The 20754-nt window shown below is 40.6% G+C and overlaps 2 protein-coding genes across 5 annotated transcripts in view; both read right to left on the reverse strand.

The window, feature by feature from the left end:
* The window catches only part of LOC133545263 (BMP/retinoic acid-inducible neural-specific protein 3-like), a 1164151-nt gene that overhangs the window by 655819 nt on the left and 487578 nt on the right, over positions 1–20754 (reverse strand). The window lies entirely within an intron of this gene.
* Positions 1–20754, reverse strand: part of LOC133545094 (phosphatidylinositol 4,5-bisphosphate 3-kinase catalytic subunit alpha isoform) — a 95551-nt gene that overhangs the window by 39160 nt on the left and 35637 nt on the right. Inside the window, exons 8-14 of the mRNA XM_061890429.1 lie at positions 19591–19743; positions 16589–16723; positions 16349–16473; positions 16147–16228; positions 15818–15982; positions 8467–8570; positions 4719–4890 (exon numbers count right to left, since the gene is read on the reverse strand). Of these exons, the coding sequence (XP_061746413.1) occupies positions 4719–4890; positions 8467–8570; positions 15818–15982; positions 16147–16228; positions 16349–16473; positions 16589–16723; positions 19591–19743 (936 nt within the window). The remainder of the gene's footprint in view (positions 1–4718; positions 4891–8466; positions 8571–15817; positions 15983–16146; positions 16229–16348; positions 16474–16588; positions 16724–19590; positions 19744–20754) is intronic.

The raw sequence follows: 20754 nt of genomic DNA on the forward strand, positions 1-20754 counted from the left end.
TCGGACCGATTTCCGATATCAATATCGGATCGGGACATCCCTGTTTGTAATGTGTTGAAAATGAAAAGGGCGGGTGTGTTACCTCGGCGACGTCACATTCTGACGTCATCGCTTGCAGCGCGATAAACAGAAAGACGTTTAATTCGCCAAAATTCACCCATTTAGAGTTCGGAAATCGGTAAAAAAAAAATAGATGGTCTTTTTTCTGCACCATCAAGGTATATATTGACGCTTACATAGGTCTGGTGATAATGTTCCCCTTTAAGGTGCCTCTTAAGGTTGGTCGTATTTTTTCCGCATATTTTGTGGCCACATTGGTCACCATCTTCTTTCACAATACACTCTGTTATATGCTGGGTTATATTTAAAATACATCCATATGTCATCTATACGTCTGCGACCACCGAGCCCGTGTGTTGAAACTGCCGCCACCATCACGGTCCATTGCCTGATGAATAACAACAGTCTGACGTGTTGAGCATGTTGTGCGCTGCACGTCAGTTGGTGGGCGTGACCAAACAAGGATGGAATGCAGCAGCAGCAGATACTTTTTAGGTTTTAATTGACACACACAATAAACAGAAATGGCATGCATTTTAAACGTCTGACAGATTACCCACTAACATTTTCGTCCGTTCTCGTCTCGTCAACGAAAACTCACACACGTCTCGTCATGTTTTCGTCATCAGAAAGACATGTTTATCTCGTCACCGTCTCGTTATCGTCATGAAAAAAAGTGGCGTCAACGAAATGATTTCGTCATCGTGATCGTTGACGAAAACAACACTGGTCCTAACTGGGGTTGTACGATATACCATTACCACTAATGAATCAAAAACGGTACTATACTGTTTGAAAAGTACCGGTTAGCCATAATTGGGGGTTTTTTTACGGGCATGTCGGCGCGTCGTCGGCGCGTAGAGACATTGCTGGTTTTACGAGCAGAGGAGCATGTTCGGCAGCGCACAATCACGGAGTACTTACAAACAGACAGTGTGTAGACAGAAAAGGGAGAATGGAAGCATTTTGGCCTAAAACCTTATAATAAAGGTGAAACTATAACACTGAAACGCCCTCAGGAAGAGGTGAGTTGCTTTAAAACATGGCGAGCTAGTAAGCTCCTAATGTCCATCCGCAATCGGCAGTGTTTTAACCTCTTCTAAATCACTAATCCTCGCCTCCATGGCGACAAATAAAGCGAGTTGTTCACAAGTATAATCCCTGCAGGACGAGGAATAGCTAAACATACATACAAACCCCGATATCCACTGTAATGATACAAAGTACAAGAGCATATCTAGTCGATACTACAGTGATTACATTGATATTTTTTATCATCACAAAATTGGTCTTTTTTTTTTAATTCATAATACAGTATATTAAAGGCCTACTGAAATGAGATTTTCTTATTTAAACGAGGATAGCAGGTCCATTCTATGTGTCATACTTGATCATCACTTCGCGATATAGCCATATTTTTGCTGAAAGGATTTAGTAGAGAACATTGACGATAAAGTTCGCAACTTTTGGTTGCTAATAAAAAAGCCTTCCCTTTACCGGAAGTAGCAGACGGTGTGCCCGTGACGTCACGGGTTGTAGGGCTCCTCACATCGTTTACAATCATAGCCAGCAGCAGCTAGAGCTATACGGACCGAGAAACGCGACAATTTCCTTATTAATTTGAGCGAGGATGAAAGATTCGTGGATGAGGAAAATTAGAGTGAGGGACTAGAAAAAAAAGTTTAGAAAAAAAAAAAAGGCAATTGCAGTGGGAGCGATTTAGAGGTTATTAGACACATTTACGAAGATAATTCTGGAAAATCCCTTATCGGCCTATTGTGTTGCTAGTATTTTAGTGAGATTAAATAGTACCTGAAAGTCGGAGGGGTGTGGCCACAAGTGTGTTGACCCAGTGTCTCTGAGGGAAGTCACGCAGCTGCAGCACGACAGAAGCGTCGCTGATGTCTCCGGTAAGAGCCGATTTATTGCCACAATTTTCTCCCCGGTTGACATGTGGTCGGGATCCATGTTCGCTTGACCGCTCTGATCCATAGTAAAGCTTCACCTTCAGGAATTTTAAACAAGGAAACACCGGCTGTGTTTTTGTGGCTAAAGGCTAAAAGCTTCCCACCTCCATCTTTCTACTTTGACTTTTCCATTATTAATGGAACAAATTGCAAAAGATTAATCAACACAGATGTCCAGAATACTGTGTAATTATGCGATTAAAGCAGACTACTTGTATACTTATAGCTTGGATCGGGCTGGAAAATAATGTCCGCTACAACCCGAGACGTCAGACACACGCGTCATCATACTGCAACGTTATTAACACGACACTTCGCGGGAAATTTAAAATTGCAATTTCGTAAACTAAAAAGGTCCTATTGGCATGTGTTGCAATGTTAATATTTCATCATTGATATATAAACTATCAGACTGCGTGGTCGGTAGTAGTGGCTTTCAGTAAGCCTTTAATAAACTCAGGATAAACGTCCCTGGACACATAAGAACTTAAATCATGACCAACGTATGATCCTGTAACTACTTGGTATTGGCTCGATACCTAAATGTGTGGTATCATCCAAAACAAATGTAAATTATCCAAACAACAAAAGAATAAGTGATTATTACATTTTAACAGAAGTGTAGATAGAACATGTTGAAACGGAAAATAACCAGATATTACAGGAAATGAACTAGTAGATTCATAATCAATTTTAACAGCTTGTCCTTTATAATTTTGAATGGGGAATGACACAATGTTACTGCATACGTCAGCAGCCTTTGTTTGCTTAATTACTAATAAAGACTAATTGTCTAGTATGTTCACTATTTTATTTAAAGGGGAACATTATCACCAGACCTATGTAAGCGTCAATATATACCTTAATGGTGCAGAAAAAAGACCATATATTTTTTTAGCCGATTTCCGAACTCTAAATGGGTGAATTTTGGCAAATTAAACGCCTTTCTGTTTATCGCTCTAGAGGGGATGACGTCAGAATGTGACGTCGCCGAGGTAATACAGCCGCCATTTTCATTTTCAACCCATTGGGTCTCAGCTCTGTTATTTTCCGTTTTTTCGACCATTTTTTTGGAACCTTGGAGACATCATGCCTCGTCGGTGTGTTGTCGGAGGGTGTAACAACACTAACAGGGAGGGATTCAAGTTGCACCACTGGCCCGGAAATGCGAAAGTGTCTGCCGCCAGACCCCCATTGAATGTACCAAAGTGGCTCCACATTTTACTGGCGATGACAGACATGGCACAGAGATGTATGGATAACCTGCAGATGCATTTGCAACGATAAAGTCAACAAAATCACAAAGGTGAGTTTTGTTGATGTTGACTTATTTGCTAATCAGACATATTTGGTCGCGGCGTGACTGCCAGTTAATCGATGCTAACATGTTATGCTAATCAACGCTAACATGCTATTTATCGGCGGTGCTAAAGCAGACATGGCACAGAGATGTATGGATAACCTGCAGATGCATTTGCAACTATATTACGTTTACTTCCACCCACATTTAATGCAAAAAAAACACTTACCAATCAACGGATTTAAGTTGCTCCAGTGTCACAAGATGCGAAAGTCCTGATCGTTTGGTCCGCACATTTTGCCGGCGATGCTAACGCAGCTATTCGGCCATGCTATGACTATGAATTCACTCAATAGCTTAAGTTTCTTCTTCAATACTTTCATACTCCAACCATCCGTTTCAATACATGCGTAATCTGTTGAATCGCTTAAGCCGCTGAAATCCGAGTCTGAATCCGAGCTAATGTCGCTATATTTTGCTATGGTATTCGCCGTTGTTTGTTTACATTGGCAGCACTGTATGACGTCACAGGGAAATGGATAGTCGCATCGCAAATAGCGAAAATCAAGCACTTTAAAGCTTTTTTGGGGGATATTCGGAGACCGGCAAAATTTTGAAAAAAAATTTCAAAAAATACAACATGCCACCGGGAACTGATTTTTATTGTTTTTAACCCTTTTGAAATTGTGATAATGTTCCCCTTTAATGCCTGGCGGGCGATCGACTGACACACCCTCCACCATCGACCGGTAGCTCGCAATCGACGTACTGGGCACCCCTGATGCAGACAGAAGCTTGGAATTTGTGTGCATGAAGCCAAACATTTATCATAAGTCAATTACTGCATATTGTTCTAATGTGTGGCACCTTGAGACAAAGACATTATTGACTGACAGTCTCTTTCTTAATTCGTTATTTTCGCACTTATGCATTTATATATAAAATATAAAAATCGCAAATTGAATCGCCATCAGGTTTTTTCCTCAAAATAGTGCATCCCAATTTCTCAGTGACAGAAGCGGTATAACATTTGTAAAGCCAATTTAGGTATTAAAGCTCTCCTATTGGATATATTTACATGTTGCAGATGTGCATATACTCTGATGACTTTATTTTGTAACATTTGTCTTGCTCAGGGTCTTGGGTAAAATGGAGCCTATCTAACACGATAGTTGTGGTGCCATATGCCACACTATGCATACAAACAGTTCTATATTTGTATTCTAAACTATAAAACGTAACAACCATGGCACACTCCAAGAAAACTGCAGTTTTGTCAACTATATCCTTTCTACACTATAATGACTTGTTGACCACAGGGCCAGATGTTGACAAGATTAAATTCAGTGGTTTAGCCGAGCAGCATTAGCAGCTGTTGGCAGTCAGATTACCTTCTGCGCCTCATCCTTCTTTTCCTGTTTCAGGAGGTCAGTGAGATTGATGAGTTTTTCCATGGCTTCCACCTGCCGGCTCAGGTGCTTCAGATACATGCCGCAGGCCCGGCAGTATGACTCCAGCAGGAGGCCGAACCTTTGGCTAACTGTCTTGTTGTGCATCTCTGACCTAAACACATTAAAAAGAACAAAGTGGTTACAGCGCACTACCAGATGACGTGTTGCACCACAATATTAGTCGCATGTGTCACAATATGCATTTATACTGATATCCAAATGCCCATTTAAAGGGGAACATTATGTAAGGGTCAATACATACCTTGATGTTGCAGAAAAAAGCCCATATATTTTTTTAACCGATTTCCGAACTCTATATCTGTGAATGTTGGCGAATTAAACGCCTTTCTGTTTATCGGTCTCGTAGCAATGACGTCAGAACGTGACGTCACCGAGGTAATACACCCGCCATTTTCATTTTCAACACATTACAAACATCGGGACTCAGCTCTGTTATTTTCCGTTTTTTCGACTATTTTTTGGAACTTTGGAGACATCATACCTCGTCGGTGTGTTGTCGGAGGGTGTAACAACACTAACAGGGAGGGATTCAAGTTGCACCACTGGCAAGAAATCTGCCGCCAGACCCCCATTGAATTTGCCAGTGTCTCCACAGTTTACCGGCTATGCTAAGACAGACATGGCACAGAGATGTATGGATAACCTGCAGATGCATTTGCAACGATTAAGTCAACAAAATCACGAAGGTGACTTTTGTTGATGTTGTTGACTTATGTGCTAATCAGACATATTTGGTGGCATCATGACTGCCAGCTAATCGATGCTAACATGCTACGCTAATCAATGCTAACATGCCATTTACGCTGGCTGTATTTACATTTGAAACTAGATACCCACATTTAATGCGAAACAAACACTTACCAATCGACATATTTAAGTTGCTCCAGTGTCACAAGATGCGAAAGTCCTGATCGTTTGGTCTGCACATTTTTACCGGCGATGCTAATAAGGCAGCCAAGCTATGGGCCACTTCATTAGGTACACCCATGCTATGGCCGAATAGCGTCAATAGCTATTCGCTCAATAGCTTCAATTTCTTCTTCAATTTCATTTTCGCTATCTGCCTCCATACTCCGACCATCTGTTTCAACACATGCGTAATGTGTTGAATCGCTTAAGCCGCTGAAATCGGAGTCTGAATCCGAGCTAATGTCGCTATATCTTGCTGTGGTAACCGCCATGTTGTTTGTATTGGCAGCACTGTATGACATCACAGGGAAATTGACAGTCGCATCGCAAATAGCGAAAATCAAGAACTTTAAAGCTTTTTTTAGGAATATTCCAGGAGGTGTAAAATTTTGAAAAAAACTTCGAAAAATAAAACAAGCCACTGGGAACTGATTTTTATTGGTTTTAACCCTTCTGAAATTGTGATAATGTTCCCCGTTAATCAAACATACTTTCAGTATTGGGCTGTAGCGGCGCTACTAGTTTAACAATCGTATTTTCCAGACTAGAGAGCACCCCGGTATATAAACAACAACCACTAAATTTTTGCAAAAAACATTGTTTTTTCTTCATATACTAGCCGCACTAAACTATAAGCTGCAGATATACACAATGCAAAATTAGTTATTTACACAGAAATATTCTGTAAATATTTATTTACACACCTTAATGGTTTTCAAATGGTGCCTGTAACAGGGTAGTAAAACAGTTGATAAAACAAAACAGATGTCATGGTTATGGACCCACTAGCTCCGGAAGCTAGTTCGCTAATCAGCTAAACCAGGGGTGTCAAACTCAAATACAGAGTGGGCCAAAATTTAAAACTGAACAAAGCCGCGGGCCAAGGTTGAAAAAATTAACCCTTTAATAGGGACCCAAACAAGTTTTGCAATGAATATTGAACAAGCAAGGCTTAAATAGGGGAGCACAGTGGAACAGGGGTTTGTGCATCTGCCTCACAATACGAAGGTACTGAGTAATCCTGGGTTCAATCCCGGGCTCGGGATCTTTCTGTGTGGAGTTTGCATGTTCTCCCCATAACTGCGTGGGTTCCCTCCGGGTACTCGGCCTTCCTCCCATGGAACAGGCAGAGCTTATATAACGTAATAGTGCAAAATCAACTTTCAAAAAACAAACAAAAAAACATCAGTGGTATATTAAATAAAATGTAATTTAAAAATATAATGCCTCTTTTCTATTTGCAGCCTTCTGAGGTAAAAATCAACATTAACTTTTTCCACAGGCTAATAAATTCTAAAATAAAATAAAATAAAATAGCAGGGGGTGAATATTGTAGCATTCCGGAAGAGTTAGTGCTGCAAGGGGTTCTGGGTATTTGTTTTGTTGTGTTTATGTTGTGTTACGGTGTGGGTGTTCTCCCGAAATGTGTTTTGTCATTCTTGTTTGGTGTGGTTTCACAGTGCGGCGCATATTTGTAACAATGTTAAAGTTGTTTTACGGCCACCCTCAGTGTGACCTGCATGGCTGTTGACCAAGTATGTGTGTGTGAAAGGCGCATATATCATGTGACTTGGCCAGCACGCTGTTTATACGGAGGAAAAGAGGACGTGACGGCATGTTGTAGAGGACAGTGCCTTTAAGGCGTGTCCCAATATTGTTGTCCGGGTGGAAATCGGGAGAATGGTTGCCCAGGGAGATTTTCGTGAAGGGCACTAAACTTCGGGAGTCTTCCGGGAAAATCGGGAAGGTTGGCAAGTATGAGTATTAGCAGTGAATGTGGTGCTCTAATCTTAATTTGATATTGCCTCAAGGGCCAAATGAAATTAAACAGCGGGCCAGAGTTTGACACCCATGAGCTAAACAGACTCAATAACTCCATGGTGACATTTTGGTGAATTTACTGAGGAATTTGCGAAACAGAAACAATACAAAAAGAATGCCACTGTAAGTTAATAATACTAGCATTGACACTAGTAAATGTGTTCGCTTATTAGCTAATGCTAACGACGCTCGCTTACAAATATGCATGAAAACACTCCTACAGACATCACACATGGGATGGGTTAGTAAATATACATTGTTTTAATTATATTGTAAAACCTACAAACGTTGCTTGGAGTGAGGAATGAACGATCCATATAAGTAGAAACGCTATGGACAGACGTAGCAGCACTTCTACTACTCTGGTGTAGTGTAGTGAAGCTACATCTATCCATCCATCCATCCATTTTCTACCGCTTATTCCCTTTTTGGGGTCGCGGGTGTCGCTGGCGCCTATCTCAGCTACAATCGGGCGGAAGGCGGGGTACATCTAATGTTAGATAATTTGCAGTTGAGCTTGTGACATTTTCCAAGTAGCTTGGCCACCACTGCAAGCTTCCACATTGTGGTCAGGAGGTGCAGTGGAATAGAAGTAAATGCTCAGCGAGGCGTTAAACCTCTTCACTCTACACGACAGCTGTGAACTAATACACTGCTAACTTGTGCTCTCTGCTCAGATAGTCACCTCAGGTCTGTACTCGGCGGTCTCTACCTCCCACCACCTGTCCCTCTGCTTTGCTTTTACAAGAACCCCCCTGCTTTCATGGTACTCCATATGACAAACATAATGAGGAGTTAGACTCAGTCAAAAACCGACAAAATTTGAGCTGCAGCGCCCTGAACTAACCTTTTACTAAACATGTTGTTTTTAAACTTTTCAATGTGTCACCCACATCAACCCATCAATTGATATGTTCATGAGTAAAAACTGACTCACTTTAAATGCCAGAAGAAGAAATGTCCTATCCTTTGATTGGTTAATGCTTTTTTCAGCAGGAAGCGGGCGAGGGGATTATCAAGGTACTGCTCATACTTCAGAACCTTTCAGAGACAATGGAGAAAACGTCACATGATTAATACACTCATCGGTCACAATATTAGGAATGACACAGCTTTGTCGCGTTCCACTAGAGCAGGGGTAGGGAACCTATGGCTCTAGAACCAGATGTGGCTCTTTTGATGACTGCATCTGGCTCTCAGATAATTCTTAGCTGACATTGCTTAACATGATAAATAATTAATAATTTCGCTGGCAATCACAGTGTTAAAAACAGCGTTTAAATTATAAAACATTCTCATGCATTTTAATCCAACCATCTGTTTTCTATCGCACCTGTTCAAGATGTCGCATTAATGGTAATATTATATTTATTATTAGTTAACTTTAGAATAACAATGTTATTAAAAAATAATTAGAGACTTAATATACTCTCAAAATGTTGGTCTTAAAAATGCACGCATTTACCGTATTTCCTTGAATTGCCGCCGGGGCGCTAATCAATTTAAAACCTCTTCTCACTCCGGCACTTACCAAAGGCATGCGGTAAAGGCAAGCATGCGCTAATTATTTTAAAACCTCTTCTCACTCCGGCGCTTACCAAAGGCATGCGGTAAATTTAGGCCTGCGCTTATAAAATTGAGTGTGATGTAAGGATAACATCACGAAAAGCACATTTAATAAAAAAAAAAACTTTATTATGATCGTACTTTTTCCTGTAAATGAAGTCCATGCGCAGCTCCTTCTGATCAAAAGCATCAATAACTTGTTTATAGAAGTAAATAAATAAATGATAAATGGGTTGTACTTGTATAGCGCTTTTCTACCTTCAAGGTACTCAAAGCGCTTTGACACTACTTCCACATTTACCCATTCACACACACATTCACACACTGATGGAGGGAGCTGCCATGCAAGGCGCCAACCAGCACCCATCAGGAGCAAGGGTGAAGTGTCTTGCTCAGGACACAACGGACGTGACGAGGTTGGTACTAGGTGGGATTTGAACCAGGGACCCTCAGGTTGCGCACGGCCACTCTCCCACTGCGCCACGCTGTCCCTAGTCTTCCTTATCTTTCTTCAGTTTTAAAAGTCTCTCTGTCTCGATGGAGATCTTCCTTTATTACCTCCTGCTTCGATTGAAAGTCCAGTTTAGAAAACTGTTTTTAGATATGTAATCCTCCATGTTAAAAGTGCAAGCGAGAGGCAAAAATAAACAATCGCTGCTCACTCTTGCTGCTTGTTGTCACCTCTTCTGCAGCCGAGGAGTCGCAAGAAGGATCACAAGCGCCCTCTACCACCAGGAGGCGGGAGTCATTTAATCACTCATATTTGACACACGCAGCTACGGTATATTAATAAAACATAGCTGCTTACTGTTCTTTTTAGCATATTCAATAGCTTGGACCTTAAATCCTACTGAATAGCTCTTAATCTTCTTTCCTTTATGCGATTTCAAATTATTGAAATCAGCCTCCTTTATTTTGAAAATGACAGGTGAAATGTCACTCATGACGTGACGAGTTTGAACCGGCGGAAATTCTAGACATGCGCTAATAAAAATAATATTTTGCGAAACGAGTTTGACCCAGCGTTAATCCTGAGCAAGCAGGAATGCTACGCATGCGCAAATTATTTTGCGAAATGAGTTTGACCCGGCAGTAATTCTAGACAGGCGCATACTTTATACCCGGCGGCAATTCAAGGAAATACGGTAGTTGTATTCAGTGTTAAAAAATGTTATATGGCTCTCACGGAAATACATTTTGAAATATTTGGCTTTCATGGCTCTCTCCGCCAAAAAGGTTCCCGACCCCTGCACTATAAGAACTAAGATGATGAAGCTACAATAGATGCCTAAAAAGATAGCAATGCTCAATGGTTATCAAGCTAAATGAGACGGTGTACAAGTGAACCAGAACACATGATCAACATGCAGTTCTACATATTTGTACACAACAACAATAAACACATTGTCAAATGAATACCTGAAATAGAGTATTTGTGGATGCAGAATCTTTGTTGGTACAATTCTTTGTTAGACCTCATTAGACTGGAAAAGTGTAATTATTGAACGTTGAGCGTGTACAGCAACCATCACCAAATTGTGATGGTTTCATTATTTAATGAGATATATAATACAACAATATTAATGTATAATAATGATCACAGACAGTTGCAGACGGTGATTGCGGAATACGTTAGGGAAGTGAATGAAACAAAGAAAAATGATGCGGAAAACCAAACATGGTAAGGGGTCTTATGATTTTTTTTTTTTATATACATTAAAACATTTCCCTTTGGCCTACATAACGTGTAATGGTGGTTCTTTGGTAAACATTTTTTGCATGGATTTGGTTTTACACACCCTCTTTAAGCTGCTTTCTCACCGTCTCTTCAAACGGACTGTTTTGTGGGCAGCCTTATTACCTTGCCAAAGTCGTAGCGCTTCTACAAACCCCAAAACCGGTGAAGTTGGCACGTTGTGTAAATCGTAACGAAAAACAAAATAGAATGATTTGAAAATCCTTTTCAACCTGTATTCAATTGAATAGACTGCAAAGACAAGATACTTAACGTTCGAACAGGAAAACTTTATTTTTTGCAAATATTAGCTCATTTGGAATTTGATGCCTGCAACGTGCTTCAAAAAACCGGGCACAAGTGACAAAAAGACTGAGAAAGTTGAGGAATGCTCATCAAACACTTATTTGGAACAGGCTGAACAGGTGAACAGGATAATTGGGAACAGGTGGGTGCTTTAAAAGCAGCTTCCATGAAGCTCAGTCATTCACAAAGAAAGACGGGGCAAGGGTCACCACTTTGTGAACAAATGCGTGACCAAATTGTCGAATAGTTTAAGAACATTTTTTATGAACTATTGCAAGGAATTTTGAGATTTCACCATCTACGGTCCATAATATTCAAAGGTTGAGAGAATCTGGAGAAATCTCTGCACGTAAGCGATGATAGTTCGAACATTAAGTATCTTATCTTTCCAATTGAATAGGAGTTGAAAAAAGTAAGCAAATCCTTGTATTCTGTTTTTATTTACAAATTACACAACGTGCGAACTTCACTGATTTTGGATTTTGTATATGGAGTCTACTGACCGACGTAAGTGAGAACTATACACTACTTTGTATTAGAAATGGCAACAGCAGAAGATTAAGCATACATGAACATATACGGGCCAGTCTGCACAACAACAAGAGGATAGAGGAAAAGAAGGAACCTATGGACTACAACTGAATAAAATGGCAAACTCAAACAAAGCTTTTCGGGTAAACCTCTACCATGAAGACATCTGTAAAGGCAGGGGTAGGGAACCTATGGCTCTAGAGCCAGATGTGTCTCTTTTGATGACTGCATCTGGCTCTCGGATAAATCTGAGCTGACACTGCTTAACACGATAAGTAATGACTAATTCCACTTTTAATCAAAGTGTTAAAAATAACGTTCAAAATATTAAACATGCTCATGCATTTGAATCCATCTATCCTTTTTCTACCGCACTTTATTTATTCGAAAAATTTTTAGGGCTTGCCCTCCTGGGGGTTCTTCAGAACACCAAGCACCGACATGAGAGCCTGTTTCAGGGTTACGATATTTTTTTATTTTTCAATAAGTCAGTTGCTTTCCAGCAATTGTCTTTTTCTCTTTCGTTCTCGCTCGCACTCTGGCTCCAGCTCCAACCCTGTCTCTCCTCCTGGCTGCTGCTTATAACAGAGCGACAGGTGATTAGATAACAAGGCTCAGGTGGGTTGTCTACGCACCGGTCGCTGATTTCGAGGCCGGTCCTGGCACACCCCGCTTCGCTGCAGGCCCGCAGGCCACGCCCCCTCCACAGTTAGCTTCAGAATATCAATGTTATTATAAAGAATAAAATACCTATTATACTCTAGTAATGTTGGTCTAACTTAAAAATGCACGCGTTTAGGTGTGTTCAGTGTTGAAAAAAAAAATCATAGGGCTCTTGCGGAAATACATTTTAAATTATTCGGATTCTTGGCTCTCTCGGCCAAAAAGGTTCCCGACCCCTGTGTTACGGTAATTAAGGCAAAATACTTGTTGACACTTAAAGTGTCAAATTCCAAGTTGGCTCGTTTGGAGCATGAACGGAAAAAGGCAAGATTGTTACATAAATATCTCGGCCATGCCTCCATGGTTTGATTTCTCATTTTCGAGACATTTGGGCAACTCCAAAAAACAAATACCAAAGTTGGTTGTGCAAAAGGGGACCCCTTCAAATGTGAATGGACCACCCAATATACAGTATGTTCCGACAATTTCAAAATGTTCAAGGATGTTCTCTGCCTCACTGTTTGAGTATTTTACCGGTAGTTCCTGCTAAACTGGTGTTTATGCACTTAACAGTTGCTTAATCTGTTATAAGAGCGTACTTTGATTTGTAACGCCTGTCGTAGGGGAGGAGTTTGAACAGTTCGGGACCAGGATGTGAGGGGTCTGCAGTGATGCGACCTGCACGTTTTCTGACCCCGGATTAGTGTAAGTGTGCGAACCATGTGCCTGTGTCGAAGGCTTCTTTCCTTCATTGTGTGTCCCGCTGGCAGCCATTTTGTGCTTGCTCGCATGGAAGAGATTGAGGAGGCCAGCCTCCCACTGCAGCAAGTCTCCAATTGTGAGGAGAAAGCTTTTTTTCACGGAAGGAGAAAACTCCCTCATTTCAGCACTTTCATTCCCCCTCCCCTTTTTCTCACTCACTCACACCGTCTCCCTTTTCCCTCTTCCTACCCATCCCACTCCTCCATCACCTTGTTATGTATGTTTGATATACAGCACTGTATAGCACTTAATTGTACAACACTTAAAGGGGAACATTATCACCAGACCTATGTAAGCGTCAATATATACCTTGATGGTGCAGAAAAAAGACCAAATATTTTTTTAACCGATTTCCGAACTCTAAATGGGTGAATTTTGGCAAATTAAACACCTTTCTGTTTATTGCTTTGGTGGCGATGACGTCAGAACGTGACGTCACCGAGGTAATACAGCCGCCATTTTTATTTTCTACACATTACACACACGGGTCTCAGCTCTGTTATTTTCCGTTTTTTCGACTATTTTTTTTAACCTTGAAGACATCATGCCTCGTCGGTGTGTTGTCGGAGGGTGTAACAACACTAACAGGGAGGGATTCAAGTTGCACCGAAGATGCGAAAGTGTCTGCCGCCAGACCCCCAATGAATGTACTGTAGTGTCTTCACATTTGACCGGCGATGACAGATATGACACAGAGATGTATGGATAACCTGTAGATGCATTTGCAATGATACGAAATCACAAAAGTGAGTTTTGTTGTTGACCTATGTGCTAATCAGACATATTTGGTTGCGGCGTGACTGCCAGCTAATCGATGGTAACATGCTACGCTCATCGATGCTAACATGCTATTTACCGGCGATGACAGACATGGCACAGAGATGTATGGATAACCTGCAGATGCATTTGCAACGATAAAGTCAATGAAAACACAAAGGTGAGTTTTGTTGATGTTGACTTATGTGCTAATCAGACATATTTGGTCGCGGCGTGACTGCCAGCTAATCGATGCTAACATGCTATTTACCGGCGGTGCTAAAGCAGACATGGCACAGATATGTATGGATAACCTGCAGATGCATTTGCAACTATATTACGTTTCCTTCCACCCACATTTAATGCGAAAAAAACACTTACCAATCGACGGATTTAAGTTGCTCCATTATCACAAAATGCGAAAGTCCTGATCGTTTGGTCTGCACATTTTACCGTCGATGCAAACGCAGCTATTCGGCCATGCTATGGCTATGAATAGTGTCAATAACTATTCGCTCAATAGCTTCAGTTTCTTCTCCAATACTTTCGTACTCCAACCATCAGTTTCAATACATGCGTAATCTGTTGAATCGCTGAAATCCGAGTCTGAATCCGAGCTAATGTCGCTATATCTTGCTGTGGTATTCCCATTGTTTGTTTACATTGGCAGCACTGTATGACGTCACAGGAAAATGGATAGTGGTTTCGAAGATAGCGAAAATAAGGCACTTTATAGCTTTATTTAGGGATATTCCGGGACCTTTAAAATTTTGAAAAAAACTTCAAAAAATACAACAAGCCACTGGAAACTGATTTTTATTGTTTTTAACCCTTTTGAAATTGTGATAATGTTCCCCTTTAACTAAAATATGGACTTTTGTTGAGGCTAGAAACCAATATTCATATTTACATTGTATCTTTTGGAGAAAGTTGCTTCACTGTACAAAAGTTTCCATTTAAGAACCCTTTAAACAACTAACAACCAATTAAGTTTGTAAAATTGAGGTTTCCCTGTATTATTTAGTAATTGAAAAATCGATTAAGTAGTTTGTTCGATTGATTGAGTAATAAGATAAAACTCAATTTATAGCCTCAATGCAAATTTGAGGAAAAATATTTGAAATAAACATTTTTTCTGCTTACTATAACTTCATTCCATACATAAATTCCCATCATTAAAACTTCGAACCTGTGCATTAATTTTCTTTTTTTTAAACTCTTGGCCGCCAAACAGATCACGGCGTTGATTCACGCACTACATCCACATATTTTAACCTACAGGCACTCAATGCAGTCCGAATTTTATAAATGTTTTTAAGTTACACTCATTAGATAATTAATTGAAGCAATAGACTATAAATCAAAACCTTTTTGTAATTGAATAATCAATGAATCATTGCAGCCTCATTTTATATCATCATCACCATATTACCCAAATATATAACATGACTTTTAAATAATTTTATACATTTCTAATTTTAATTTTCTATCTATCTATCTATTTATCTCTCAGTCTATTTAGTGAAGGTGTGCAGACTCGAGCTGCAGTCAGCCTCACAACTATTTGCCACTGGAGTTAAAGTCACAGTCGGACATTAAACATTTCTCCAAAAAACTGAAAAAGTGTCTCAAGGAAAATCAGAAGTGTGAGCACTGCAACTGGATGAAGTATGGACAAAATGGGGCTACTTAATCTTTTTGTATGTGTTCTTCACTTTTCTCAACGTTTTTTTAAAACCCTAACCAGGGACGAGTATTGTAAATTAGGCCTGTGGCTAGAAGTCTTATTTACTTTGACATCGGTTACCTATGGGTAGCAATAAATACATTCACATGGGCTAGTTTGTTTGATGTCATTTAGGGCAATATAAGATTCGGACCTTCGCTATGAGAAAATTGTCATAAACTAACCTTACTCCATTGTAACTGAAAACCCTTGATCTAATGCATACAACATAATTGCATTCACCTGAACCAGTTGAATGAGGTACTGTGACAGCTTGTCATCAGTTAAATATGTCTCAAGGCACTTTACGGCAAAATCTCTGATCATAGGATCGGGAAAGTTGCAGTCCAGCAACTCCATGGCTTGTTCTGGCTTGATGGCTGGCCAGTCCTTCAGAAGGCAATACATCTGATAGGAGGAAAGGAAACATACGCTGAGTTATGATAAACGCATTTGATAACAAACCTGCAAGACCAGTGTGTGCTATCATTTTAAAAATCTGCTGTTTGCCTGTTTCTCCAGACAATGTTGTTTAGAGTAAAGACGTTTCAGCAATGGAAACCTGAGCTCACCTGTGCAACCTCATCTCTGGAGTTCCATTTCACAGCGAGGAGTATCTTGGGAAGGATGTCGGGCATGTTGACACAATAATGTCTTTGGGAGGTACAGGAAAGAACATTATTATATTTTGTAATAGCAAGAAAGTCATACAATATTAGCAGACTTTTTTAAGATCATATAAACACTAGCAGTCTTGAAAATCAAAGCACCCACCTGTGCCTCCATACAAAGTCTTTCTCCTGCTCAGTGATCTCAGACAAAGGGTCTCGGTTACACACTAAACGAAGCTGCTCACTGTCGCTGTCTGTGAAAGGGTTGTCTCGGGCCACTCTGTTGCTCTTTTGTACCACATGATAACAAAGTAAATAGCCATATCAGTGGGGAAACTTTTTTAGAATAGGTCATTTAATTATGTTGGATTTGGTGATAAACGAGACATGTGTGATTTCTTACCAAACTTGTGTGTGAGTAATTAAAGCCAAGCTCTCTGGATATATTCCAGTTTGCATGGTCCTCAATAACGGTCATATCTGGGAATTTGACTGGAGAGCTGAAATGGTCAAACTCCAACTCCAGGCAAGGGGTTTCCTACAGGTTTAAAACAAACAACATATGTATTGAATTGCACAATACTTCAATTTCCATAATATCAAGAATTCATTAGCAGCTTGGTGCTGGTGAAAAGATAATCTTGTGTTATACAGTATTTTTTTGTTTCATTCCAATCAGTTAACTTTACGAAATATTACATTTGCAAGACTGCATGTTTGTATAAATAAGTATTTATAATATCTTTATTATCAACGTTTGGGTACAAACTGAGATTTATCCTGATAATGCCTCTGGTGTTGTCTTCACCTGCTAAGGTTTGTCTCAAAAAACCCTAAAAGCTACTCTGGGCTTGTTGTATTTTTAAAGGCCTACTGAAACCCACTACTACCGACCACGCAGTCAGATAGTTTATATATCAATGATGAAATATTAACATTGCAACACATGTCAATACGGCTTTTTTAAGTTTACTAAATTACAATTTTAAATTTCCCGGGAGTTTCGTCTTGAAAACGTCGCGTAATGATGACGTGTACGCAAGACGTCACACGTTTTTAGGAAGTATGAGCGCTACGCGCACACACAGCTAAATGTAGTCTGCTTTAACGGCATAATTACACAGTATTTTGGACATCTGTGTTGCTGAATATTTTGCAATTTGTACAATTCATTTGGGAAGCTCAAGCCTTTAGCCACACAAACACACGGTGATTCCTTGTTTAAAATTCCCGGAGCTGAAACTTTACTATGGATCAGAGCACGGTCAAGCCGACATGGATTCCTACCGAATGTCAACCAGCAGGTTTCGGTGAGAAAATTGTGGTTAAAAAGTCAGTGCTCCTCCATCTTAGCGCTGCTTTCGATACCGTCGATCATAATATTTTATTAGAGCGTATCAAAACACGAATTGGTATGTCAGACTCAGCCCTGTCTTGGTTTAACTCTTATCTTACTGATAGGATGCAGTGCATCTCCCATAACAGTGTGACCTCGGACAATGTTAAGATAACGTGTGGAGTTCCCCAGGGTTCGGTCCTTGGCCCTGCATTCTTCAGCATCAACATGCTGCCGCTGGGTGACGTCATACGCAAATACGGTATTAGCTTTCACTGTTATGCTGATGACACCCAACTCTACATGCCCCTAAAGCTGACCAACAAGCCGGACTGTAGTCAGTTGGAGGCGTGTCTTAATGAAATTAAACAATGGATGTCCGCTAACTTTTTGCAACTTAATGCCAAAAAAACGGAAATGCTGATTATCGGTCTTGCTAGACACCGACCTCTATTTAATAATACAACTTTAACATTTGACAACCAAATAATAAAACAAGGTGACTCTGTAAAAAATCTGGGTATTATCTTCGACCCAACTCTCTCCTTTGAGTCACACATTAAAAGCGCTACTAAAACGGCCTTCTTTCATCTGCGTAAAATCGCTAAAATTCGCTCCATTTTGTCCACTAAAGACGCTGAGATCATTATCCATGCGTTTGTTACGTCTCGTCTCGATTACTGTAACGTATTATTTTCGGGTCTCCCCATGTCTAGCATTAAAAGATTACAGTTGGTACAAAATGCGGCTGCTAGACTTTTGACAAGAACAAGAAAGTTTGATCATATTATGCCTGTACTGGCTCACCTGCACTGGCTTCCTGTGCACTTAAGATGTGACTTTAAGGTTTTACTAATTACGTATAAAATACTACACGGTCTAGCTCCATCCTATCTTGCCGATTGTATTGTACCATAAGAAATCTGCGTTCAAAAGACTCCGGCTTATTAGTGATTCCTAAAGCCCAAAAAAAGTCTGCGGGCTATAGAGCGTTTTCCGTTCGGGCTCCAGTACACTGGAATGCCCTCCCGGTAACAGTTCGAGATGCTACCTCAGTAGAAGCATTTAAGTCTCACCTTAAAACTCATCTGTATACTCTAGCCTTTAAATAGACCTCCTTTTTAGACCAGTTGATCTGCCGCCTCTTTTCTTTCTCCTATGTCCCCCCCTCCCTTGTGGAGGGGGTCCGGTCCGATGACCATGGATGAAGTACTGGCTGTCCAGAGTCGAGACCCAGGATGGACCGCTCGTCGGGAGCCAGGATGGACCGCTCGCCTGTGTATCGGTTGGGGACATCTCTATGCTGCTGATCCGCCTCCGCTTGAGATGGTCTCCTGTGGACGGGACTCTCGCTGCTGTCTTGGATCCGCTTGAACTGAACTCTCGCGGCTGTGTTGGAGCCACTATGGATTGAACTTTCACAGTATCATGTTAGACCCGCTCGACATCCATTGCTTTCGGGCCCCTAGAGGGGGGGGGGGGTTGCCCAAATCTGAGGTCCTCTCCAAGGTTTCTCATAGTCAGCATTGTCACTGGCGTCCCACTGGATGTGAATTCTCCCTGCCCACTGGGTGTGAGTTTTCCTTGCCCTTTTGTGGCTTTTTCCGAGGATGTTGTAGTCGTAATGATTTGTGCAGTCCTTTGAGACATTTGTGATTTGGGGCTATATAAATAAACATTGATTGATTGATGACTTGTATAGCGCTTTTCTACCTTCAAGGTACTCAAAGTGCTTTGACACTACTTCCACATTTACCCATTCACACACACATTCACACAATGATGGAGGGAGCTGCCATGCAAGGCGCTAACCAGCACCCAGTTAAGCTTGTTGTTGTTGTTTTGACTTTGTTATAAAATAGAAAGTTAATACATCACTCCCTTGTTATAATTTTTGATATCGCTTTATATTGTGTTCAAAGTGTATGAATCATTACCAAAATATGGACTGAAACACATTATTCATGTTTGTACATTGAAATTTGCTTCAATGAACACACTTTTTATTTACAAACCCTCTTCAAGAACCAATTAAGATCGTAAATTGGGGTTCTAGTACATTGGCTTACCTTGTTGGGGTTCGAACCAGTGACGCCGATGGGGTTAAGTAGGTCTTCCAGGCCATGTGGGACAGGCCATAGGTTAAGTGCCATTTTCCCTGCTACTAATGTGTGAGTGTAGTCAAACAGGTTGATGTTGCCCCACGCCAGGGGGCAATGCTCCTATGAGGAAATGACAGTAAGATAATGCATAGGAACATTATAAGAAAAACACAAATAGTACTATAAAAAGCCCTTATAACAGGAACTACAACTTCCAATACTGTTTACTTTTTGTATAGACAAAGGATTTTCATGAAAATGCTGACAATTTATTACAGACAGCAGTCAGTGTGTACAGTACACGTTAGTTCCTCTTCCTTTAGTTTTTTAGTAACAGTATAATTGAAGGAGATAGATACGGTTTATGTAGATGGAGCCGTCACCATCCAATTGTGAAAGCGAAAGCCAGATTAGAGTGAACCGTTCCCAACAGTAGTTTTGGCTGTCTGAAGCCAAGTAACAAGCATCATTTCTCCCGTCCAAAGGCAAAACCCAGTAACTCAATTTTGGTCAAAACTGAGCTAATAATAAATTTGGAGTTCCTAGGTGATATGCTTCGCGATATTGTAATTTTTTCCGTAAGTAAGCGCATGGCAGGACCTAGCAACTACCACATAACCGCGTAGATACAACAGAAAAACCTAGTATCTCAAGGGACCAATCGGAGCTTTTTTGTCAGTCGCCTTATTGTCTTTAATGAGACATTTGCACGAATGGGGGCCGACGGTCAACCTGATTATGTGATATTATGGCACGAGGGGATATTTGGAAGATTGGCCCAGGACGTTGCAAGCACCTTCATTAAATGTATTGTTCTTGATTCTTCCCCTTGCATACTCTTTTGGGCAGATAACTGTGGAGGACAAAATAAAAACTGGACGCTGTCCAATGTGCAAACGCAGAATGGGGCCCACCCAAAATTGTGATAAAATATCTGGAGAAAGGGCACACTTTCATGAGAGCAGATTCAATCGGTAAGAAAATGAAAGCTCAAGAAAACATCTATACGTTTGATGACTTTGTAGATCTTTGTAAGACAGCATCAAGATAGATTGGTTTTCCTTTGTTTTCTCAAAATCAGCTAGAAGTGAGTTACTAGGTTTTGCCGTTGGACGGGAGATTTCTGCTCAC

Source organism: Nerophis ophidion, linkage group LG28, assembly GCF_033978795.1.
Source record: "Nerophis ophidion isolate RoL-2023_Sa linkage group LG28, RoL_Noph_v1.0, whole genome shotgun sequence".
NCBI classification, from domain to species: domain Eukaryota; kingdom Metazoa; phylum Chordata; class Actinopteri; order Syngnathiformes; family Syngnathidae; genus Nerophis; species Nerophis ophidion.